Source organism: Pelophylax lessonae (genome assembly GCF_965119305.1).
Source record: "Pelophylax lessonae genome assembly, chromosome: 8".
In the NCBI taxonomy this organism is placed as follows: Eukaryota; Metazoa; Chordata; class Amphibia; order Anura; family Ranidae; genus Pelophylax; species Pelophylax lessonae.
In genome coordinates this window covers 161,077,006-161,103,070 of record NC_138775.1, presented here as the reverse complement: position 1 = coordinate 161,103,070, position 26,065 = coordinate 161,077,006, and the positions used below count along the sequence as shown (strand labels likewise).

Here is a 26,065-nt window from a genome sequence, read left to right as displayed (position 1 = left end):
ATATATATATATATATATATATATATATATATATATATACTTTCCTATATGGCTGGTTCACATCTTTTTGCTTAGTATGCTTTCCTGTGTGGTGTTTGATACCATGCATGCTGCAACACACATGCACATAGGTGTAAAATGGGCTCTCAGTAATTTTGTGCCTTTCTTTAGAATAGATCAACAATTTTTACTCTTGTGAAGATTGCACATTTTAGACTGTTTAAAGGAAAGCAGTCATTTCACTTAAAGTTACATGTCTTATGGTGTGGATAACAACATAAACTTATAATTTCAGACGGATGTGCTATATCAAAAGAAATCATGTTGAAAAATGGTATTAATTTGAACAATGCCCCTTTAAATATTGCTGAAGGATATACTGTGGAATTTCAGTGTGTTGGAAATCTGGTTCCTGAAAAGACACTTACAGCAAAGTGCAATAAAGGTGAAATAGTATATCCTCAGTGCATCGAACAGGGTACGTATATAGTCTAAATGTTTGTATTAACCCAAACATTTTCCTGTTTGAGCAGTTCTGCAGGGAGTCTAAATATGAGTACAATAGGCACCAGTTAAGTTAAGCTGGGTACACACAGGCTGAAAATCATCCGAAACACTTTCATGTGTACATTAGACATAGTACACTCTGTAATCACACAGGGGGTAGGCTGTCATAGTTTGGTGGGTTGCTTTGGGAGCTCAGGAGCAGTTATTACATCGCTTGCTGTGGGTCATCATACGTAGAATGGACCAGTCCAGGTTATTCTTGCTTGTCATAATAATGTCTGATTTGTCCCGGACCACCAATTTATTGCAGTTGGGTTACAATAAAATTGTTTAGTGATCAGTATACTGTACATGTTGAGCAGATCCCTTTTAAAATATATTATATTGGTTCTCAAGGACACCTTTTATGTCCCTTATGGTCTCCTCGGATATGGGAAAGGGTTTCTGGTTTATGGCAAAAGTGCTTGGAACATCTGACACGAACATAAATCCTGTATCTTCTAATGGAGCAGATCAATAATATGGGAAACACATTAAGATTTATGGGAAAACTTATTAAAGACGTTGTAAACCCTCTCTTATAACTTGTACCTATAGGTAAGCCTTTAATAAGGCTTACCTATAGGTACTGTAAATATCTCCTAAACTTGCACCGTTTAGGAGATATTTACTTTTAATGCAGCTGATGATGTCATTGGCGCATGCGCTCTAAGGGAACGGTCACCCGTGCCATTCCTTTAGAGCCCTGTGCCGCGAATGGCTGCTCCCGCATGCGCGGGAGTGATGTCATCGTGCCTCTGGCCAATCAGATGGCCGGAGGACGCGAACCAGGAAGCAGGACGGCCAAAAATGTCGGCCGTGTCGATGCTGAGCGGCCGGCACTGCGGGGGCTTCGTTTTAAGGTAAGTATTTCATAATGAGCTAGTATGCGATGCATAGTAGCTCATTATGCCTTTGTCTTACAGGGGTTTCTTTTTCTTTTTTTTGAGGGGTTTACAACCTCTTTTAGAATTATCATCATCCCACTGCAACAAAAAGCATCAACTTAATAGGAACAATCATCTTTTAAATATAAAGGGACTTCAGCTTGCTGGTTCAGTGGGTTAGTACCCAGCCTAGGCTAATTTTGAAGATAGATAGAGCATTCATTTTGTAGTATTTAATCACCACTGGGTTTTAACTTTATTGCTATAAACCAAAAAATCCCAAAAAATCAAAACTTTTTTTTTATCATTTCTGTCATAAAACTGCAAATAAATAATCTTTCTTCGTAAATTTAGGTTAAAATGTATTCTGCTATAATTATTTGGTGTAAGAAATAACCCAAATCAGTGTATAATATTTTGACTGTGTGAAAGTTATAGAGTCAACAAACTATGGTATTTACAGTATTTATATATTTTTTAGATCAGAATAACGTTTTTACTTTTGACAGTACAATAAACAATGCACATTCCGAAGTATTACATTGTACAATACAATCACAGAATACAAAGTAGAATAAGGATCTTGTACATAGCCAAAGCAGGTTTAAAAACAAATTGAACCTGAGATGATTTACAGTATATTTGAAAACTGACTAATCCTGGTGTATTCACTGCCTCATTTCATGATGTCCAAAAATACCAGTACAGTACAAATAGTCCAAGGTATTTAATGAGGCACAACTAAAGTGATATTAAAGGCGTATTTTTTTTTGTTTTTAAATGACAAACATGTCATATTTACCTGCTCTGTGCAATGGTTTTGCACAGAGCAGCCCCAATCCTCCTCTTCTCAGGTCCCCCACTGGCGTTTCTGTCCCCTTCCTCCTGCTGAGTGCCCCCATAGCAAGCAGCAATAGGCATACTTACAATTAAACCACAAATCACATTCTGCTATGCCTCCTGAGTATGGGAACACCATATATGTGAGACTTTTTCACAGCCCAACCACACAGAGGGTCCCAAAATCCAAATAACACCTTCAGGCTTTCTAAGGGCATAAATTACACATCTAATTTCTTGACTACCTATTACATTTTTGGAGGCCCTGAAGCACCAGGACAATGAAAATGACCACATTTTGGAAAGCAAACACGGTATGGCATGGTAAGTCTTTTGAAGACTTCATATTTTGCCACAAGTATTTGGAAAATGGGGAATGAAAATTAATATTTTTATTTTTTTTACACAAATTCATGAATTAATATGGTATTTAACACACATCATAGGCTTACTCAGAATTAAACCCCAAAACATGATCTGTTACTCCTCCTGAGTATGGTGATACCACATACATTAGACTTTTTAACAGCCTAGCCACATAGAGGGACCCAAAATCCAAGGAGCACCTTCAGGTTTTCTAGGGGCATAAATTATGAATCTAGTTTTCTGACTACCTATCACATTTTTGGAGGCCCTGGGGCCTCAGGACAGTGGAAACACTTAAAAAATAACACATTTTAGAGGGTAAACTCCCTAAGTTAACAGACTGCTGGGACATTGTATATCTTCTGATGACTTGTCTAGTCATCAGAATACACAAGTTAGTGTCTCTCCCATTGTTAATTGGGTCACCTATTGTTTCTGTCTGTCTGCTAGTATTGTGTCCACTGCACCTTGTTAGTAAACTATTGTGGGATGTTATACGTCTGTTAATTAGATTACTGGTTAATTAGGATTACTATTAGCTGTTAGCTGTTAATTGGATTGGTATTTGAAGTTTCATTGTCATGCTAATATCCTCAAGAGGGTGAATGTCCTCCTGTGGGGTATGACGTATGTGTCTGAGTTTCAATAAAGAGTAATTTCTTTGGTTCTATCCCAACATCTTGTCTGTGTACGATGTTTGGGGTAAAAAGGGCTAGTATTTGCTATCGGTCTGCTCGGATTGGATTTGGAGGGTATGAGGCACTGTTTGGCGGAAGGAAGCACCCAAGTGGGGTGCCAAATCAGTTCTGTCATAATCACCTTATAGTAATAACATCTGGTAAGTGGGTAAGTGTATATTCTACTGTGGTCTACTAGACATCCTTTGGATTGCAGTTGTAGTGTTTGGCTTATGTGCTGCTATTAAAATAAGGAATGATATTGCTACTGGGAACTAAACCACATAGTGACTGAAACTGTTGGCAGGTAAGTTTATAATACCTTTAGCAGTGGCCTATCTAGCATATCTGGCACCTGGGACTTATCATTTTTTTACCCCCCCAACACAAAAAAAACTACCACCAGAATCTAAGTGTGACCACTTAGGCCATGGTTAAATAAAACCCCCTCCTGTGAGTATACTGCTCCCCCCTCTCAAGTCGATATCACACACAGTACATATATCAACCAACTGTCCCAATCTTCTCACAGTACAGATCTTCCCCCCACACACCTGAATTCCCCCTCCCAGCCTGCAAGCTTTGTACAGACCCCTATTCCAGCCTAATCCCTTAGTACAGCCCCCTGGTACAGACACCTTCCCAGAATAGACCAGGCCCGGATTGGCTAATTGGGAGCACCGGGAGGGCCGTTGTCATGGCCAGGGGCATCAAAAGGGGGGTGCGGGGGGGGGGCGGACAGCACCAGGGTTACACCACTCTGGCTGAGGCGGGAGCCCAAGCTCCTTATCCGCTTCTCTTTATCTATGCGGGCAGGCTGGCATCACATTGCCGCTGCGCCGCATAGTGTGATGGCGTGAAGGAGAACTGGAGAAGGACTTCTCTCCTCACTTGCTCCTCCTCCCGTCCTGAGCCTCCCCTCCCTGCCCTTTGCGCTCCCTGGCCTGACATCACGTTCACACGGGCGGAGCCAGTCACGGTGACGGCAACGCTAGGGTAAGGTGAGTAGGTGAGGTGAGGTGAGGTGAAAATAGTGCAATTAAACATAAGGTGCCTAGACAGATATAAGGTGTTTCTTTTTGATTTGTGCTGTCTGTTAAATAGTCCGTAACTTCAGTATGTTTATTTATCAGATGCAGTGCTTGTCTACGCAATCAGTTTATTCACCCTTAGTGTCAGTGTGAATTTGCTATTCCTCCTACTCTGTGTGCAAGGGCCACTCCCCAGACAGATTCTGGCCATAAAGGACCCCTTGCATTTTGAGTACAGATGTCCTTCTAGTGGGTCTCTCTGCGTTATTCCCAGCTCCTCTTTTGGGTATGTTCCTTTATGTCTGGATGTGATTTTTTTTATTTCTCTCCCCAATGCATGAAAGATGAAACAGGGGAGAGACCCACTAGAAGGGCATCTGTACTGTACTCAAAACACAGGGGGTCCTTGCTGGCCCGAATCTGTCTGGGCAGTGGCCCTTGCACACAGAGGAGGAGGAATAGCGAATTCACACTGACACTAAGGGTGAATAAACTGATTGCCTAGAAAAGCACTGCATCTGATAAATAAACATACTGAAGTTACGGACTATTTAACAGCACAAATCAAAAAGAAGCACCTTATATCTGTCTGGGCACCTTAAAGCGGTGTTCCAGCCTCACCCCCCTCCCCCTCCAAACATTTGTATTTGAACTAAATTGGAAATTATGATATTTTTTGAAAAATACAATGAATTACAAGGCTGTAGAGAACAGTGTGCCATTCCTGGAGGATTTGGCTGCTCAATGACCAGGCCCTATTTTTTGATTCGGCACTGCGTTACTTTAACGGACAATTGCGCGGTCGTGCGACACTGTACCCAAACAAAATTGACGTCCTTTTTTCCCACAAATATAGCTTTCTTTTGGTGGTATTTGATCACCTGTGTGATTTTTTTTTTTTTTGCGCTATAAACAAAAAAAGAGCGACAATTTTTTAAAAATTACCAAATTTTTCACATTCCTTTATATGAAATTCTCAAAAAAAAAATGTAAAAATCTAAATTTTTTAGCATTTTAGGCCAATTTGTTTTCTGCTACATATTTTTGGTAACAAAAATTGCAATAAGCGTATTTTGATTGGTTTGCGCAAAAGTTATTGCGTTTACTAACTACGGGAAAGATTTATGTAATTTTTATTGTTTTTTTTTTTTTTACTAGTAATGGTGGCGATATGTGATTTTTTGCGGGACTGCGACATCGTGGCGGACAGGTCGGACCCCTAACTGACATTTTTGACTCTTTTTGGGGTACCAGTGACATTACTACAGTAATCAGTGCTAAAAATATCCACTGTTACTGTAAAAATGACACTGGCAGGGAAGGGGTTAACATTACTGGTGATCAGTGGGTTAAATGTGTCACTAGGGGCGTGATTCTAGCTGTCGGGGGCGTGGCTTGTGAAGTAATCACAGAGACATGTGAACCTATATAGCAGGATCACATAGCCTCTGTGATTACTTCAGGGAGAATGACAGACGGCTGTGTTTACATCAGACATCTGTCCTTCTCTCTCTGCTGCGGGAAATCACGAGTGGCCGGCGGCCATTGGAGCCGCCGGTCACACGCACTGGCTCCCCAGCTAATGAGCGCGCTCACCCCCTAGAGCCTCCTGAGCGAGCGACGTAACATAACGTCGCTTTGCCCAGGAGTGGCTGCCTACCGCAGTAAAAATGTGGCGGGCGGTCGTTATATGAACTAAAGTGGGCCGGTCTAAGGCATGAAACTTCAGGGCTGAAAATGAGTCCCACTCCGGCCCTGGAATAGACCCACCTTCAAGCATAATGCACCAATACATACCCCCCTCACAGCCTAACCCTTTAGTACAGACCCACCCAGTACAAAAACCTTACCCAGTGAAACACATCGGTGCAGACCCCCCTCCAGCCTTACCACTCAGTACAGACCACCCCTTGTACAGTTCCCCCTCCCAGGCTAACCCTCCAGTACAGGCCCCCCTTTCTGGCCTTCTCCCTCAGTACAAATGCCAACCTTCCAGCCTAACCCCTCAGTAAAGACCCCTCTCCCAGTCTAATGCATTAGTACAGCCCCCGGTACAGACATCTCTCCCATTTTAATCCTCTTAGCACAGTACAGCCCTCCCAGTACAGACAGCCCCAGTACGCCTCCCTCCACAGAACAGACCCAATCAGTACAGACACCAGCCCACTACAGACCTCCTCTTACAGTTGAACCCCTCATTACAGACACCCCCCATTACAGACCACCCTCTGTACAGGCAACCCTCAGTGCAGACAACCTCATTACAGACCCCCCCAGTACAGACACCCTCCAGTGCAGACCCCCCTCAGTACAGACCTCCCCAGTATGGTCTTTCCTCAGTATAGCCCCCTCTTAGTACAGACTATCCTCAGTACAGATCCCCATCAGTGCAGACAAGCCCCAGAATAGACCCCCAGTACAAACCCCACTTAGTACAGATACCCTCCAGTACAGAACCCCCTCAGTACAGACCTCTATCAGTACAGACACCCCTAATTAAAGACCCCATTAGTACAGACACCCCTAAATGCAGAAACCCCCAGTACAGACCCTTCAGTAGAAACCCCTTTCAGTACAGACACCCTCCAGTACAGATCCCCTGAACTATAAACCCCCAAGTACAGACCCACCTCAGTATAGACACCCCCTAGTACAGACCCTCCAGTACAGTCCCTCTCTACAGACCCCCTTCAGTACAGACCCTCATCAGGTTTAAACATCCTTCATTACTGCCCCCCCCTGTACAGATACTCTTCTCCGTACAGACCCCCCTTAGTACAGACATCTTCAGTATAGATCCCCTAATACATACCCTACTCAGTGCAGACACCCTCCAGTACAGATCCCCATCAGTACAGACATCCCTCAGTACACACCCTAATTACTACAGATTCCCCTCAGTGCAAATAACCCTTAAAACAGAACCTCCTGCCCCCCCCAGTACAGACCTCACTCAGTGCAGACATCCTCCCGTACAGACCCTCCCCAGTACAGACACCCCTCAGCGCAAACAGCCCTCAGTACAGACCCCCACCAGTGCAAACATCCTCCGGTACACACTGGTACAGACGCCCCTTAGTACAGACCACCCCTGAGTAGAAAAGCTCCTAAGTTCAGATCCCCCTCCGTGCAGACAACCCCCACTATAGAAATCAGAAATATTAAATCCTCTCTGGAGAAGAATCATACAAAGGTAAGCTGATAGGATAGTGCAGAAGCCTCCACCGATCACCCAATATTGTGGATGCTTACCAGATCGTGTAGATCCCCACCACAGAGATCTACACAAGCTTCAATATTGGCAGACACCAGGTGTAGTAATCAATCAACATAGGTGATATCCAATTTCATTACACCAGCTCATTTCTCAGATGTAATAATCAAGAATTCCTCCTAAGATTATATGCCTCTCAAAGTCCTCCAGCATAAAGCTTCCTATGTAGTCTTATTAGGACAATGTCGCTCAATCAGTGGTAATGTTTAAGAGACAAAAAAGAAAGGGAACCTCTCATGGTGAAGTATATCGCCACTAAAATCTTTAATAAAATCTGTATTGCACTCACATGTAAATAGCAGTAAGCAAGCCTGTTGTCACATAAGTCTTGCAGTGGTTTCCCCTAACGATCCTGTACAGGTTGTGGATGGTAAGTGATCCGACCACAGCTAATGTAGACCGGGGAAACTGTTGATTGAGTACTACACCTGGTGTCTGCCAATATTGAAGCTTGTATAGATCTCTGTGGTGGGGATCTACACGATCTGGTAAGCGTCCACAATATTGGGTGATCGGTGGAGGCTTCTGCACTATCCTACCTGCTTACCTTTTTATGATTCTTCTCCAGAGAGGATTTAATATTTCTGATTTCTACATTTCACCTTTAAGAGATGGAGTTCAGATTATCAATATATATATCTCTCCTTTAAGAGACTGTCTGGAGGAATATGAACTTTCCTTTTATTAAGTCCTGCACACCTTGTTAATTGCTGTATTTTGGTTGAGATTTCACAACTATATGTGTTGGCTGCTATATTCACCACAAATATTATCATTATCATCATTTTCATTTTGATTGGTTTTGTCACAGATCATAGCGCAGTAATTCTATTTTTTATTAACCCCCACTATAGATTCCCCCTGTACAGACCATATTTAGTACAGACACTCTTCAGTACAGATTCCCATTAGTACAGACATGCCTCAGTGTAGACAACCCCCTTAGTACAGACCCTCATCAGTACAGACACCCCTTAGTACTGACACCCCCCAGTTTAGATCTCCTTAGTACAGGCGCCACTCAGTACAGACCCCCTCAGTAGAGACACCCTTCAGTTCAAACATCCCTCAGTGCAAACAATCCCCAGTACAGACCTGCCTCAGTACTGAAACCCACTAGTACAGACCCTGTTCATCACAGGCACCTTTCACTGCAGAAAACCCACAGTACAGACCCCCCCAGTACAGATCCCCCACAGTACAGACACCCTTCAGTTCAGTCCCCCCGCAATACAGACCCCCCAGTACAGACACCTTTTATCTTCAACACTCTTGCTTTGTTTTATCACTTTTTTAGCTGTCACAAGGAATGTAAACATCCTTGCAACAGCAACAGGCGTGTGACAGGTACTCTTTATAGAGAGATCTGGAGTCTATAAGACCCCAGATCCCTCCTCTGCACTTAAAAACACTGATCTTAGTATTTTGAATGCTTTAGATTTTTAAAAACTGGCACCTAGGGTTTTCCAAGTAAACTGGAAGTAATGTCATGTCTTCACTTCCAGTTCAATGTTATAAACAGCTGATTAAAGCCAATCCCGGCTTTGCTTGGCTGTCTGGCTGTCCACACCAGCTGGTCTGTTGGGTCTCCAGGTAGGAAGGGAGAGCCCGAGAGAGCCGTGGAAGGTGGTGGGAGCGTGGAGAGTCCCCTCCTGCTGCTTGTAGTAGCAACCGAGTGGCGGTAAGCCGCTCAGATTGCTATTACAAGAGAGCCAACCTCTGGCTCTAAGAAACAATACCAAGGTGATGCCTGCATGGCTATGGGGTGATGGTACAGGCGCCACCCCCTGAAAAATGCCTCCCTAGGCAAACGCCTTGTTTGCCTCGTGATAGATATGCCCCTGCCTCAAGTACAGACACCCTTTCAGTACAGACACTCCTAGTATAGACATCCCCTCCCAGCCTAACTCCCAGTACAGACACCCCAGTGCATAGACATGTGCATGACGAAAAAATTTGTTTAGTTACGTTTAGATTCGTTAATCTAGTTATTTTGTTTTGTTAAATTTGGTTAATTCATTCAATTTGTATTTGGGATTCGTATTCGGAAATTTGTTTTTATTTTTCTTTGAATTTACCGATTTTTTTCTATTCACAACGTTCGAATCGATAAATTTTGAATCGGTTGAATCGAAAACTTTAGATTTTTTTTTACCGATTTGAATGTGGCAATGTGAACAAACAAAAGAAAAATACTCCTCAAATGATTACAATGACTCTTTAAATCACCTTTGGCTTAACAAAAACAGCATTATTTCGAAATGGTACTCTAATAACACACAGAGGTGTACGTTTAGTAAACTGAGATAAGCCGAGATCTGAAAGATCACGGCTTGTCTCAGAGCATTGCCGGTTTAAATTACTGAGAAGAGTAGTGGAGAACATATTCTTCTCTTCTCATCTCAGTACACAAACGGCTTGTATTCACTGCAACAGAAACGGCCAGTTTAGTAACACATGATGTCACCTTATCACTGTGCTTCTCTTCCTCTTCCTGCTTCTCCAGCTCAGAGGTGGAGAATCAGGGGGAGAACCTGTGTGATTAGAGGAAGAAGACTTCTTATCAGCACCAGTGGGTTCAAAATGAATGTATATATTGTATGTATGTATGTATGTGTGTTTGTGGGTGTATGTATGTGTGTATATATATATATATATATATATATATATATATATATATATACTGGTTTATGTGTGTGTGTGTGTATATATATATATATATATATATATATATATATATATATATATATATATATATATTGTGTGTACTGGTGTGTGTATATATATATATATATATATATATATATATATATATATATATATATATATATATATACTGTATGTACTGGTGTATGTATATGTATGTATATATATATATATATATATATATATATATATATATATATATACTGTATGTACTGGTATGTATGTATGTATATATATATATATATATGTGTGTGTGTGTGTGTGTGTGTGTATATACTGTGCATGTGTGTGTGTATAGATATATTTTCATGTGTCAGAACATGTCAGTACTAGTGTTGAGCGAACACGGACTGTATTATTCGTGTTCATACCGAATAATTGGATTTTTTGTACCCGAACAAGGACACGGACACTTTACTGTATGTTCGGGTAAAAATCCGTGTTCGGTCGTTTTATTTCCGGGTTTTGCATGCTTTGGCGCTCTTTTCATGGCGGGCTTTCAACAGCCAATCAACAATCGTTTAACTGGTGTGCCTTAAGCCATCCCAGCCATGCCTGCAAATGTCTCAGTAGCTGTGATTGGCCGTCTGAAGCATGTGACCAAGTCTTTATAAGTTCGAGGCAGCCGCAGCGGCGTCATTCTGCTGCTTAGATCAGGGACAGAGCACACATACGTGCTGGCTGCTGATTAGGGAAAGACAGGCAGGGAAAACAAATTGGTGTCCGGATAGAATTGAGGGACAGGTCGGAGTGTTTAGGCAGGGCGAGTTGTAGGCATTTTAGGGATAGAGTCTGCTGAACTATAGGGTCAGTGTCTTCTACAAACTACAATCGATATTGCTGTGTGGGGGGTGGGGTGACTCTGCACTCAATCCTGATCTACGATCTCTTCTCAATCCTGTTAGGGAGAGGCTGCTGCTGCTGAATTTTAGGGAAACTGTGTTCTACAAACTACAATCGATATTGCTGTGTGGTGTGGGATAGGAGATAGGCAGGTGTCGGTGATCCACATCCATTTTTCTGTGTGTGAGCTGCAGTGAACACAATCTTTTTGGGCTGCAGTGAACACAATCTTTTTGGGGTGCAGTGAACAACGTCCTTTTTGGGGTGCAGTGAACAAAATCTTTTTGGGGTGCAGTGAACAAAATCCTTTTTGGGGTGCAGTGAACAACATCCTTTTTGGGGTGCAGTGAACAAAATCCTTTGTGGGGTGCAGTGAACACAATCTTTGTGGGGTGCAGTGAACACAATCTTTTTGGGGTGCAGTGAACAAAATCCTTTTTGGGGTGCAGTGAACAAAATCCTTTTTGGGGTGCAGTGAACACAATCTTTTTGGGGTGCAGTGAACACAATCTTTGTGGGGTGCAGTGAACACAATCTTTTTGGGGTGGAGTGAACAAAATCCTTTTTGGGGTGCAGTGAACAACATCCTTTTTGGGGTGCAGTGAACAAAATCCTTTTTGGGGTGCAGTGAACACAATCTTTTTGGGGTGCAGTGAACAAAATCCTTTGTGGGGTGCAGTGAACACAATCTTTGTGGGGTGCAGTGAACACAATCTTTTTGGGGTGCAGTGAACAAAATCCTTTTTGGGGTGCAGTGAACAACATCCTTTTTGGGGTGCAGTGAACAAAATCCTTTTTGGGGTGCAGTGAACACAATCTTTTTGGGGTGCAGTGAACAAAATCCTTTGTGGGGTGCAGTGAACACAATCTTTGTGGGGTACAGTGAACAGAATCTTTGTGGGGTGCAGTGAACACAATCTTTGGGGGGTACAGTGAACACAATCTTTTTGGGGTGCAGTGAACAAAATCCTTTGTGGGGTGCAGTGAACACAATCTTTGGGGGGTACAGTGAACACAATCTTTTTGGGGTGCAGTGAACAAAATCCTTTGTGGGGTGCAGTGAACACAATCTTTGTGGGGTGCAGTGAACAAAATCCTTTTTGGGGTGCAGTGAACAACATCCTTTTTGGGGTGCAGTGAACACAATCTTTTTGGGGTGCAGTGAACAAAATCCTTTGTGGGGTGCAGTGAACACAATCTTTGTGGGGTACAGGGAACAGAATCTTTGTGGGGTGCAGTGAACACAATCTTTGGGGGGTACAGTGAACACAATCTTTTTGGGGTGCAGTGAACAAAATCCTTTTTGAGGTGCAGTGAACACAATCTTTGTGGGGTGCAGTGAACACAATCTTTGTGGGGTACAGTGAACACAATCTCATACTTCTGAACATTTGAGGGTGCTGCCTGTTCCATACTCCTCCTGCTACTGCTCAACCATCCTTTTAGGGGTACAAACAATAGTAATTGGGGCCTAGTGTGGTGGTGTACGTGTGAGATACATACACTTTCTTTTTGATCATATTTTCTATTCCGCTATTCAATTAAATCCTTTGGGGATCAATTAAATTGCGTGATAGTCTGTGTCGGTACGTGTGAGATCCACCTTTCCAAGTTTTTGGGGTTCATCTCATACTTCTGAAGATTTGAGGGTGCTGCCTGTTCCATACTCCTCCTCCTACTGCTCAACCATCCTTTTAGGGGTACAAACAATAGTAATTGGGGCCTAGTGTGGTGGTGTACGTGTGAGATACATACACTTTCTTTTTGATCATATTTTCTATTCCGCTATTCAATTAAAACCTTTGGGGATCAATTAAATTGCGTGATAGTCTGTGTCGGTACGTGTGAGATCCACCTTTCCAAGTTTTTGGGGTTCATCTCATACTTCTGAAGATTTGAGGGTGCTGCCTGTTCCATACTCCTCCTCCTACTGCTCAACCATCCTTTTAGGGGTACAAACAATAGTAATTGGGGCCTAGTGTGGTGGTGTACGTGTGAGATACATACACTTTCTTTTTGATCATATTTTCTATTCCGCTATTCAATTAAAACCTTTGGGGATCAATTAAATTGCGTGATAGTCTGTGTCGGTACGTGTGAGATCCACCTTTCCAAGTTTTTGGGGTTCATCTCATACTTCTGAAGATTTGAGGGTGCTGCCTGTTCCATACTCCTCCTCCTACTCCTCAACCATCCTTTTAGGGGTACAAACAATAGTAATTGGGGCCTAGTGTGGTGGTGTACGTGCAAGATACATACACTTTCTTTTTGATCATATTTTCTATTCCGCTATTCAATTAAAACCTTTGGGGATCAATTAAATTGCGTGATAGTCTGTGTCGGTACGTGTGAGATCCACCTTTCCAAGTTTTTGGGGTTCATCTCATACTTCTGAAGATTTGAGGGTGCTGCCTGTTCCATACTCCTCCTCCTACTCCTCAACCATCCTTTTAGGGGTACAAACAATAGTAATTGGGGCCTAGTGTGGTGGTGTACGTGCAAGATACATACACTTTCTTTTTGATCATATTTTCTATTCCGCTATTCAATTAAAACCTTTGGGGATCAATTAAATTGCGTGATAGTCTGTGTCGGTACGTGTGAGATCCACCTTTCCAAGTTTTTGGGGTTCATCTCATACTTCTGAAGATTTGAGGGTGCTGCCTGTTCCATACTCCTCCTCCTACTCCTCAACCATCCTTTTAGGGGTACAAACAATAGTAATTGGGGCCTAGTGTGGTGGTGTACGTGCGAGATACATACACTTTCTTTTTGATCATATTTTCTATTCCGCTATTCAATTAAAACCTTTGGGGATCAATTAAATTGCGTGATAGTCTGTGTCGGTACGTGTGAGATCCACCTTTCCAAGTTTTTGGGGTTCATCTCATACTTCTGAAGATTTGAGGGTGCTGCCTGTTCCATACTCCTCCTCCTACTGCTCAACCATCCTTTTAGGGGTACAAACAATAGTAATTGGGGCCTAGTGTGGTTGTGTACGTGCGAGATACATACACTTTTTTTGATCATATTTCCTATTCCGCTATTCAATAAAAACCTTTGAGGATCAATTGAATTGCGGGATAGTCTGTGTCGGTACGTGTGAGATCCACCTTTCCAAGTTTTTGAGGTTCATCTCATACTTCTGAAGATTTGAGGGTGCTGTCTGTTCCATACTCCTCCTACTCCTCATCCATCCTTTTAGGGGTAGAAACAATAGTAATTGGGGCCTAGTGTGGTTTTGTACGTGCGAGATACATACACTTTTTTGGATCATATTTCCTATTCCGCTATTCAATAAAAACCTTTCTAGGGCAAGATCTTATATTACAGAAATATGAGGAGACCGTCAAATAAGGTCCATGGCCTGGGTCGTGGTGCTGCTGGTAGAGCTCCTGTTGCAAGGAGAGGACGTGGTCGATCTGTGCCAGCTACACGCACAAGTGAAACACCTTCCTCAAGTGTGAGTAGGCGACAGAACCTGCATCAGTATTTGGTAGGGCATCATACGCCCCTAGAAGTGATGAGGCCAGAACAAGTGGAGGCGATAGTAGATTGGTTTGCTGCTGACAGTGCCTCCAGTTCCTTCACATTGTCTCCCACGCAGTCTACTGCAGAAAGGTCACAGTTGGCACCTGCAGCCGATGTCCAACCGTCTTTCACCTCACCCCCTTGCAAATCAGGCAAGCAGTCTAAGCCCCAAGCCATACAGCAGTCTCTTCTTCTTTTTGATGACTCTGTCAGCAGGGTTTCCCAGGGCCATCCACCTAGCCCTGCCCCAGAAGTGGAAGAGATTGAGTGCAGCGATGCCCAACCACTTATTTCTCAAGATGAGTACATGCAAGGATCATCGCAGCACGTCTCCGATGATGATGAAACGCAGGTGCCAACTGCTGCGGCGTTCAGCATTGTGGAGACCGACAAGGAGGGCAGGGGTGAAGACTGGGTGGAAGATGATGTGGAGGACGATGAGGTCCTCGACCCCACATGGAATGAACGTCATGCAGGTGACCTGAGTAGTTTGGAGGAAGAGGCGGTGGTCGCACAAAGCCACCAGCACAGCAGAAGAGGGAGCAGGGTGCAGAAGGGGAGCGGCCGTGCCCTAGACACTACGCCCGCTACTGCCCAACGCAGCAAGGGAACGAGCGCACCAAAGTCAGCTCAAAGGAGTTCTCTAGCGTGGAAGTTCTTTAGAAAATGTGCTGATGACAGGACACGAGTGGTTTGCACCCTGTGCAATCAGAGCTTGAAGCGAGGCATAAACCTTCTCAACCTGAGCACAACCTGCATGATCAGGCATCTAAGTGCAAAGCACGAGCTGCAGTGGAGTACACACCTTCAAAACCAAGAAACGACTCTGGCTCATCCTGCTTCCTCTTCTGCTGCAGTCTCGGCCGCTCCAGCCACATCTGTAGTGATACCGGCACCTGCCACCCCGCAAACAGACGATCTGTCAGCAACACCACCACCTGGGTCACCAACAACCATCTCCACAATGTCCCGTGGAAGCGTTCAGCTTTCCATCTCCCAAACACTTGAGAGGAAGAGGAAGTACCCCCCTACCCACCCGCGATCCCTGGCCCTGAATGCCAGCATTTCAAAATTATTGGCCTTTGAAATGCTGTCATTCCGTCTGGTGGAGACGCACAGTTTTAAAAACCTTATGTCGGTGGCTGTCCCACAGTACGTCGTGCCCAGCCGCCACTACTTTTCCAGGCAAGCCATCCCTTCCCTGCACAACCAAGTGGGGGAAAAAATCAGGTGTGCACTGCGCAACGCCATCTGTGCCAAGGTCCACCTAACTACCGATACGTGGACCAGTAAGCACGGTCAGGGGCGTTATATCTCCCTAACGGCACACTGGGTAAATGCAGTGGCGGATGGGCCTGAGGCGGATAGCAATTTGGCGCATGTCCTTCCACCACCGAGGATTGCAGGGCGCTTCAGTTTGCCTCCTGTTCCTAACTCCTCCTACTCCGCTTCCTCATCCTCTACCGCCTCCTCATCCGGACAGCGTAACACCTTCACCACCAACTTCAGCACGGCCAGGGGTAAACGACAGCAGGCAGTTTTACAACTTGCCTGTTTGGGGGACAAACCACACACCGCGCAGGAGTTGTGGAGGAGCATGGAACAGCAGACAAATGAGTGGTTGCTGCCAGCGAGCCTCAAGCCCGGCCTGGTGGTGTGCGATAACGGGCGAAATCTCATAGCAGCTCTGGGCCTAGCCGGTTTGACGCACATCCCTTGCCTGGCGCATGTGCTGAATTTGGTGGTGCAGAGGTTCCTTAAAAACGACCCCGATATGTCAGAGCTGCTGCAGAAAGTGCGGGCCGTTTGTGCGCACTTTCGGCGTTCTCACCCTGCTGCTGCTCGCCTGGCAGCGCTGCAGCGTAACTTCGGCCTTCCCGCTCACCGCCTCATATGTGACGTGCCCACAAGGTGGAACTCCACCTTGCACATGCTGGAAAGACTGTGCGAGCAGCAGCAGGCCATAGTGGAGTTTCAGCTGCAGCACGCACGCGTGAGTCGCTCTGCGGAACAGCACCACTTCACCACCAATAACTGGGCCTCCATGCGAGACCTGTGTGCCTTGTTGCGCTGTTTTGAGTACTCCACCAACATGGCCAGTGGCAATGACGCCGTTCTCAGCTTAACTATCCCACTTCTATGCCTCCTTGAAAAAACAATTCGGGCGATGATGGAAGAGGATGTGGCACAGGATGAGGAGGAGGAGGAAGAGGTAACATTTCCAAGGCTTTCAGGGCAGTCATTCGCAAGGGGCTCCGAGGGTGGGTTCCTGCACACACAAACACCAGGGACACAATTGTCCAGCAAGGGCACAGTTCTGGAGGATGAGGAGGAGGAGGAGCTGGAGGAGGAGATGGAACCATGTTCACAGCAGGGTGGCACCCAGGCCAGCTCATGGCCATCACTGGTGCGTGGCTGGGGGGATACAGAGGACACAGACGATACACCTCCCACAGAGGACAGCCTTTCGTTGCCTCTGGGCAGCCTGGCACACATGAGCGATTACATGCTGCAGTGTCTCCACAACGACCGCCGAGTTGCCCACATTCTAACTTGTGCTGATTACTGGGTGGCCACGCTGCTGGATCCCCGTTACAAGGACAACGTACCGTCCTTAATTCACTCACTGGAGCGCGATCGCAAGATGCGCGAGTACAAGCGCACGCTGGTAGACGCCATGCTGCTGGCATTCCCATCTGACAACGGGGCCGCAGTGGAAGCACAAGGCAGAGGAGGAGGAGGAGGAGGAGGAGGTCGCCAACGCAACCAGGGCACCGCCAGCACCTCAGAAGGCAGGGTTAGCATGGCCGAAATGTGGAAAAGCTTTGTCAGCACGCCACAACAAACAGCAGCACCAGCAGCTCAGATGGAACGTCTTAGCAGGAGGCAGCATTTTACCAACATGGTGGAGCAGTATGTGTGCACACGCCTACATGTAGTGAATGAGGGGTCTGCCCCCTTCAACTTCTGGGTCTCCAAATTGGGCACATGGCCTGAGCTTGCCCTTTACGCCTTGGAGGTGCTGGCGTGCCCTGCAGCCAGTGTATTATCTGAACGGGTATTTAGCACGGCTGGGGGCGTTATAACAGACAAGCGCAGCCGCCTGTCCAGAGACAATGTGGACAAGCTCACGTTCATTAAAATGAACCAGGCATGGATCCCACGGGACTTTTCCGTACCTTATGCAGAATAGCAATGGATACCGACCTTACCCACCCATTGTTCCATTTTTGCTCTTTCTCACTCTTTTGGGGTGTACCCTCATTTAAAATTTGTGAAAAGAAGCAGTGTTGGCTACCTCGTCCTCCTCCTCAGGGCCAGATTAACGTAGGGGCTATTGGAGCTGCAGCTCCAGGCCCCTACCTTTTATATAGGCCCCGGGTTGGCCATATTCACTGTTACCGCTCTTCTGTCACTTGTAAACACAGAAGTCTGGCTTCTATGCTCGCTTCCCCAGGCAGCACCCTCAGAACCTCCCCACACAGCGCGAAGGCCGGACAAGGAGGGACAGTTGCCGATGCATGGATGTGTTTATGGGCTTCAGAGACAGCATCCCATGTTGAATTAGGCATGCATGGCTGCACCCTTCCTCCACTGGGTGCATGGCAAGGCACGGCCCTTAAGGCCCTTCAAAATCCTCAGCACCAAGCCCATGATGCTCTTAATCCGGCCCTGGTCCTCCTCCACCGCCGCTTCCACCTACACCGCCCATAGGTGTGCGCAGCCTATTGCATTAAGGTGTGCACCCCAAAGTTGAAATACACATGCATGTGTTTGCCAGCAGGGAGAGTAATGTATCGGGGCCATGTACCTGTAGGCAAAGAGAAATAGAGCAGAGCAGGTCCGAGGGAGATCTTTCCCATCTCCTCACTGGCAATGCTATGTGCCCTAGGTGATTAGGGTGTGCCCAGGCACACCCAGCACACCCTGTGCGCACGCCTATGTCACCGCCACATCCACCACCACCTCAACCTCCCTCCTACTCCATATGGGCCTCGTCCTTCAGAGATGAAGAAGAACATTGTTTTATTTTTCTGTTTTTTTTTTGTTGTTTTAAGTTATTTCCCTATCCACATTTGTTTGCAGAGCACTTGCCATGCTCTTAATTAAGTTTTGCTGCCATTTGCAGCACTCTAGCCCTTTCCTTTGGTGTTTTAGAGCCATTTTAGTGCCTTAAAGTTCGGGTCCCCATTGACTTCAATGGGGTTCGGTGTCCGGGAAAAGTTCGGTAAAAGTCCGGGACACGGACCCGGACTTTTTTTTAAAGTTCGGCCGAACCCGTCGAACACGGACATCTAGGTGTCCGCTCAACCCTAGTCATTACAAGTTCTTTTAAACTTTAGTTTCACTTTTTAAACTTAGGGGCGGCTGTAATCTCACAACATCTCGTGAGATTACAGGCAGTCCACCCAGTTATACACAGATCTCGGCAGTTCTCAGAGAAAAAAATTCTCCTCTGATCACCCTGTGAGAAGTGAAGTTCTCCGCCTTCTAAACTGGGTGCCAGAGGAGATATTTTTTCTCTGTGAACTGCCGATAAGTGAACTGAGAGAAAACTTCTCAGTTTACTAAACGTACACCACAGTCTTTATTTTAAAAATATGTGTACAGTTCCAATTCAACTGGAATTCGATGAAAAATTTGATTCAAATTTCAATTCAAATTTCTAAAATTCAGACGAATTTTGTTTCATTATTTGGAGCATTTCGTAAACTTCCTTTATACTGTAATTTCAACTATTTGGAAATATCCAAATCTCCGAATAACGAAAAATTTGTCCGAATATTTATTTGGAACGAAACAAACCACACATGTCTACTAGTGCAGTTCTCCTTACCAATCAGCAGGCAATTCTGAGTGAAGGAAGTCTTCCCTCCGCTGTGATGTGACCGGAGCAGAGGGGGAGCCTCCTCCTGGCTCTGAACTGCTTCTGTCAGACAGGCAGAGTTCTAGTTCTGCATACTAGAACTACACCACCACTGCTGTCTGTCTGACAGAAGAAAAACATGTAGGCCTGCTGGACGGCCAGCACCTTCAGAGTGGCAGTACTCAGACTGCTCCTGCTGCACCCCTCAAAGTACACCACTGGCCCTTAGCAAACTTGGAAACATTTTGTCCAGGCTATGTAAGAGGTTTCCGGGTACTGTCTTTTTTCTAAAAAATAAAATTGCAAATATACAAAGAATGCATATAACTATTAGTGATTAATTTCCCATAAAGTGATTACAAATGTTAAGTGTTTTTTTTTTTTATCAGGCTCAGACTCTTGCCAACTTTCTGAAGAAAATATCATTCAAAATAACATATTATTACTAAGAAGTGCTTCCCACCGTAAAGGTTTCAGAAATGGTGAGATGATACCAGTCAGGTGTAAGCCTGGATTTTTCGCTATATCCCCTCCTTTGCAACTGATATGTCTGGATAGAAAACTGACCTATCCGAAATGCACACGTGAACGTAAGTATACCACTTTCAGATATAAAATACAATTGCTTTGTCTTGTAACCTGCAACAGCAAAAAAATGGGCAATAAAAGCAATATCAAAATTTCATTGAGTCAGAAAAACTTACATACATGTGTCAGTACACAACCAAAAACTTTTTTCATTACTTTTTATGGAAAAAAAAAACAGTTTATAAACAGCATTTTATGTCTCATCAAGTTATACATATGAATCATGTACATGAGAGAGGATCATGGGAGAGGGTATATACTGTGGGCGTGGCCAGGTACGCGCTCTCTTGCTTCAGGGACTTGTGGAGTGCGGATCAGAGAAGGAGAACTGCGGAAAGACTGACCAAGACAGAGGCCTTGAGTGAGGAGAGCCCGTCCTTAGGAGAGTGGACGACAGAAGTCACGGGGAAAGTGACTGGTCCAGAGTGAGAGCTGAAGGGACAGCGAGCGGTGCTGAAAGAGCGGCCTGGTACACTGTATGCTGAGAGTCTCCCTGTGATGCAGCATCAGAAGGAGAGGTCCTGTTGGTGGACAAGAGAGTCACTCATGGACACTGACGTTACCTAAAAGTGCCTGATGACCTTTGGAACCACAAGTGCATCTTTGCACACAGAATACACTGACAGCAGTAACAATCCTATTAACATCCTAAACCATGGATTACAAATATCACGTGAAGAGTGATAAAGAGCTGTAACTGCCGGTGAAGAAGTGCAAGGCCTTGCTAGCATAGAGACTACATTTTCCTTAGTTCTTAAAGGGGGCTCCCGGTTATAGATTATAATCCTGCCAGTTGATTTAGACTGATTATTAAGCTGAGTAGGAAGAAGCAGATTACAGTTTGAGGTTACTATATCTGAGTCATAGTATAGCAGTTACAATTATAATACCATGCAGTCACTCTCACTTAATATATATGTATATTGCTTGAGGTTTAATTCTTGCTGGTGTCAATCTCCCAAGCTCCGCCTCTATTATTGGCAATTGGAAGGGTGACATCATATTGTACATTATATAAGTTTTTGGTGTTTCTTATTTGTATGTCTGTTCTACTCATTTTATTCCAGTAAATGGTTAAACTGGTATCTTTGTGGTGAGAGTATCTTTGCATAACTTTAGAGAAAATAACTGAACCTGTAGTGCCCAGCGGGTTGGATGTTTTTCAGGGCCAGGTAGTGCAGAGGATGTTCCGTTAACCAGCAGCCCCCAAGGGGGTAGTGCTACATATATATTGTAATGTAGGCACTAACAATAACCATACTATAACAATAATAATACTAACAATAACTTACAAAGCCATCCACAACTCAGCCCCCAGCTATATCACTAACCTAGTCTCAAAATACCATCCAAATTGTCCTCTTCGTTCCTCCCAAGACCTCCTGCTCTCTAGCTCCCTCATCCCATGCTATCTCCTACTCTATCCACTTTTAGGCGATCCCTGAAAAAGTTTCTCTTCAGAGAAGCCTATTCTTCCTCCACCTAACAACTGTCTTTTCATTGTATTCATCAGCCATAGTTATTACCTTTTGTATCGCTTGACCCTCCCTTCTAGATCGTAAGCTCTAACGAGCAGGGCCCTCTGATTACTCCTGCATTGAATCGTATTGTAACTGTACTGTCTGCTCTAACGTTGTAAAGTGCTACGCAAACTGTTGACAAAAATATAATGACTGTTAATAAAAATATTAGGCACAGCACATTTTATTTTGTTAAAGTCTACCATTGCACATGGAAAGCATATTTCTCATAGTGCTAGGCAAGGAAATTCCATCCCAGAAAGTACTGTGTGGGATAAATTGTCTTTTTTTCTATCAGGTCTGGATTTGGACTTGAGTACCATCAAGGGTCAAATAGCTGCTCTAGCAATTCTTTTTAAAGACCACTTGCCTTTCCGCTTTTTTAGTGAAGGCCTTTTTACTAGGTACTACTCGCATTATTTCCCCTGTACATCCCCCAGTTGGTTCTTAAGAAACTGCCCTTTGAACCTAAAAAGGATATTCCCCTGCCTAATCTTAAGCCTAATACACACGAGCCGAATGTCATGAGACATCGGCCGGTTAAAAAAAAAAAAACAGCCGACATTCGGACCGGGTGTATGTCGGTCCAGCGGTCGACCGACTGACTCCCGAATGAAAAAATGTCAGAGAACGCTGTTTGGAGTGTTCTGGTGGGGGAAGGGGGTCCCCCTGTCAGAACACCAAAACTCAGCCTTGGAGATTGCTGCACTAATGTCGGATCATTAGTACCGTGTTTCTGACCGGTGCTGAAAGCACAAAACAAAACTGTAGTGTGTATTGGGCTTTACCCAAAGGTTGCCTCCCTCGTTGTCATGAGCTCTGAGAGGTAAGTTTCTCAGTTGGTGACCTTAATCTGTAAAGAACCTTTTCTTGTTCTACACAGTAAAAAGGTTTGTCTTGAGGGCTAAGGCATTCTTCCTGCTTCTTCTTTTCCGAGATGACTAACAAAAAAAATAAAATGGGCACTATAACAGTACATCAAATATAGATAAAGTATAAAAATATATTATTTGTACAAAGCCCTTAGGAAAATGAAAATAGCAGGCTAACATCATGACATATCATATCACCAAAGATAATGACTCCAACATCTTTGGTAATGTCCTGATGTCAGCCTGCTAATTTATTTTGCCTTAGGGATTTTGTACAAAAATTTATTTTTGTATTTTATCTGTATTTTGTTGTACTATTATAGTGTCTAAAACGTCCCATTTTTTTGTTAATTGAGTTGTCTTTTTGCCTTCACCAGGCCATTGTTTTCCTTTCCCTTTGTAATACTCCATGATATCCTTGCCTCCATTGTCTCCAGATGCATTATGTGATACAATATCTCTCAGCTACAACTTCCCTTTAGATGGTATGACTTTGTTTGTCATTCCTGAGGGTCCTTGTATGGGACAGCCTGCTTCTCATTCCACTATCATCTGGTAGATTGGACAACTCATTATACAATGTATAGCCCTCTATGTGCCTTATGGATGAATAGCACAGGGCTCAGGAGCGAGCACACACCAGTGTGCACACACCAGTGCCCCCATAGAAAGTGGCTTGCTATTGGGGACACTGGTCAAGAGAGAGGAGCAGGAGTGCAGATGGGGGACCAAGTATAAGAGAATCAGGGCTGCTCTTTGCAAAACCATTGCACAGAGCAGGTAAGTATGACAAGTTTGTTATAAAAAAAACAGCCTTTAATATCACTTCAAGTGTTGCCAGGTGGATATTCAAGCCTCAGCTGATGCTAGAGTCAAAGCGCACTCCACCAGACCAGTTAATACTTCTTTGGCTTTTCAACATCAGACATATTTCTCAGATTTGCAAGGCTGCCACATGGTCTTCTATTCACTTGTTTGTTAAGGTGGTTTTAAAGGCTGAAGGTATTTTTACATTTATGTATTCTATGCATCAAGTTAAAAAATCTTCTGTGTGCTACTCCCCCCCACCGTCCCCCCCCCCACAGCCCCCTAATACTTACCTGAGCCCCCTCTCGATCCAGTGATGTGCACGGGAGCCTCGGCTGTCCCATGACTTTCTCTCCTCATTGGCTGAGACACAGCAGTTGAGCCATTGGCTCCCACTACTGCCATTTACAGCCAGTGAGCCAATGAGGAGAGAGTGGGGGGCAGGCTCGAGACGTGGCTCTATGTGCATTATGGACGCATAGCACAGGGCTCAGGAGTGAGCACACACCAGTGCCCCCATATCAAGCAGCTTGCTATTGGGGACACTGGTCAAGAGGGAGGAGCAGGAGAGCAGATGGGGGACCCAAGTATAAGAGGACCAGGGCTGCTCTTTGCAAAACAATAGCACAGAGCAGGTAAGTATGACATATTTGTTATAAAAAACAACAACCTTTAATAATATTTTATAACAACCTTTAACAACTTAAGTGTTGCCAGGTGGATGTTCAAGCCTCAGCTGATGCTAGCTTCTGTCATAAGGTTTTACATGCAGTTCTGTAGTTCCTGTTGAGCCCTCTCCCTTAGATTTCATGGATCTGTTACATACATTAGCATTTGGACATCCACCTGGCAATTTGACAGCTGTCATCCTTGTGTGCGGCTGAGATTATTGCTGCTACTATCCATACCTTGAGCTGGCTGATGCCCTGTCATCCTTGGCCTCTGTTTGCTCAGTGATGCCTACAGTCTCACACTGATCACAGCTGATTGGTCGCAGGTGTTCCCTATCCATGCTGTTTCATGCTAACTTCTATGTAAGTGTGCTGCTTATTTTATTAACATAGTTATTCCTTGAGACTGACCTCAACACCCTGCTGTTCTTTTTGTATAAAAGTACTTAGTAGCTAAGCTTATTTCTGGCATATAAACAGGTCTTTAAATGGATATAACATGAGAAATTGTGCATGTATTGCAGATCTGTAATGCATATATTTCATTTTGCCCTGGTATACACTTGAAGGTTTCAACAAAACATTAATTGGAGGATGAAGGTCTCATTTACATTTATGCACGTGTTTTCCAGTGCACACATAGGTGTGAATGGGCCCTTTACAGTGAAGGGAGACTTTGTTGCAACATACTAAAGCAATAAATTATTTGGGCTAGTATTTTGTATATGATAGAAAACCTCTGCAAACTATTCGTATATTACAATTGTCATGACGTGAAAGGTATTCAAAATGACCACGAGTCTCAAAAATGTTCTTGCTTTGTAGAACCTTGCCGAATATCTCAAGAGAAAATGGATGAGAACTTTTTGGAGCTTACTACAATTGATGACAATAAAGTTTATTTTGAAGATGGAGCAAATATTCAATTTGCATGTAAACCAGGACATTCCTCTGAATCTGATCTCATCGGAATATGTTTTAAGCAGGATATTTTATATCCTCTATGCCATTAAACAGTTACTGTAAGTAGTGCTGTTGTAACATAATGGAAAAAAGTCAATTTTGGTAAAGAACAATTCTAGGAAGTACTATTTATAGCTTAATTGACCCTTTTACATACATTATTTCTGCTACAATTTTAGAGGAGAATTGTTTCTTTCTCTAACAGTCACTACTTCACATGCCTGTTAGATAAAAATCTGTTTCAGATTAGTTTAAATTGCCACATATCTCCCAACTTTCTGAGACAAGAAAAGGAACACCTTTTAGGAAACAGTATATAAGTAAAGGATACACATGTAACACACCCCCATATACTAGGAAGAACTATCATGAAGTACCGGAATCTATTCTCCTCTTTCATCTATTTGGATTACAATTGCTGGTTATTACCCTGGGTATTACAGTTGATTAATCACCTTTACTGTGGATTACAAATACTTTCTTTGGATTGGCTGAGGATCCCTTGCCGGTGAAAACTAGAGGCCTCACTCATCCAGGAGACTCTTGCAATTCAGTGTAAAGGGGGCCCCCGTTAGTATACAGAGAGCACTCTATAAGGTATTAATCCTCTAGCGTATATATGTATACATATATACATATACAGTATATATATATATATATATACTGTATATATATATATATATATATATATATATATATATATTGTATATTATATATGTGTGTGAGGATTGTATCTTTGCGAGTGCTGAACCCTACTTAATTAACAGGTTGGGGATTCAGGATCTATATTGTCATTGATGTTCTTAATCAATTGGACTATTGACCTTGTTTGTGCATTTTACAAAACTCAAGTCAAAGATCAGTAAATGTGATTCTTTATTGTAACCTTTCTGTGCTCTTGATTATTTACAATGACAGAACCAATAGTGTCAGGTGGGTTGGAGATCCTTCAGGGCCACCGAAGTGAGGAGGATATGTCTGCATTAAGCCACTCCCCTGGGAGCAGGGCTACCTATAGATCTGTTAGTTTAACTTCTATTGTTGGGAAGATACTGGAGAGTTTAACAAAAGACCAC

The 26,065-nt window shown here is 43.9% G+C and overlaps 1 protein-coding gene across 1 annotated transcript in view; it reads left to right on the top strand.

Moving 5' to 3' along the window:
- The window catches only part of LOC309562075 (coagulation factor XIII B chain-like), a 106,382-nt gene extending 81,250 nt beyond the window's left edge, over positions 1 to 25,132 (top strand). The window contains exons 8-10 of the mRNA XM_082266192.1: positions 296 to 478; positions 19,958 to 20,158; positions 24,852 to 25,132. Of these exons, the coding sequence (XP_082122318.1) occupies positions 296 to 478; positions 19,958 to 20,158; positions 24,852 to 25,039 (572 nt within the window). The 3' untranslated portion in view covers positions 25,040 to 25,132. The remainder of the gene's footprint in view (positions 1 to 295; positions 479 to 19,957; positions 20,159 to 24,851) is intronic.
- Positions 25,133 to 26,065: the final 933 nt, after the last annotated feature.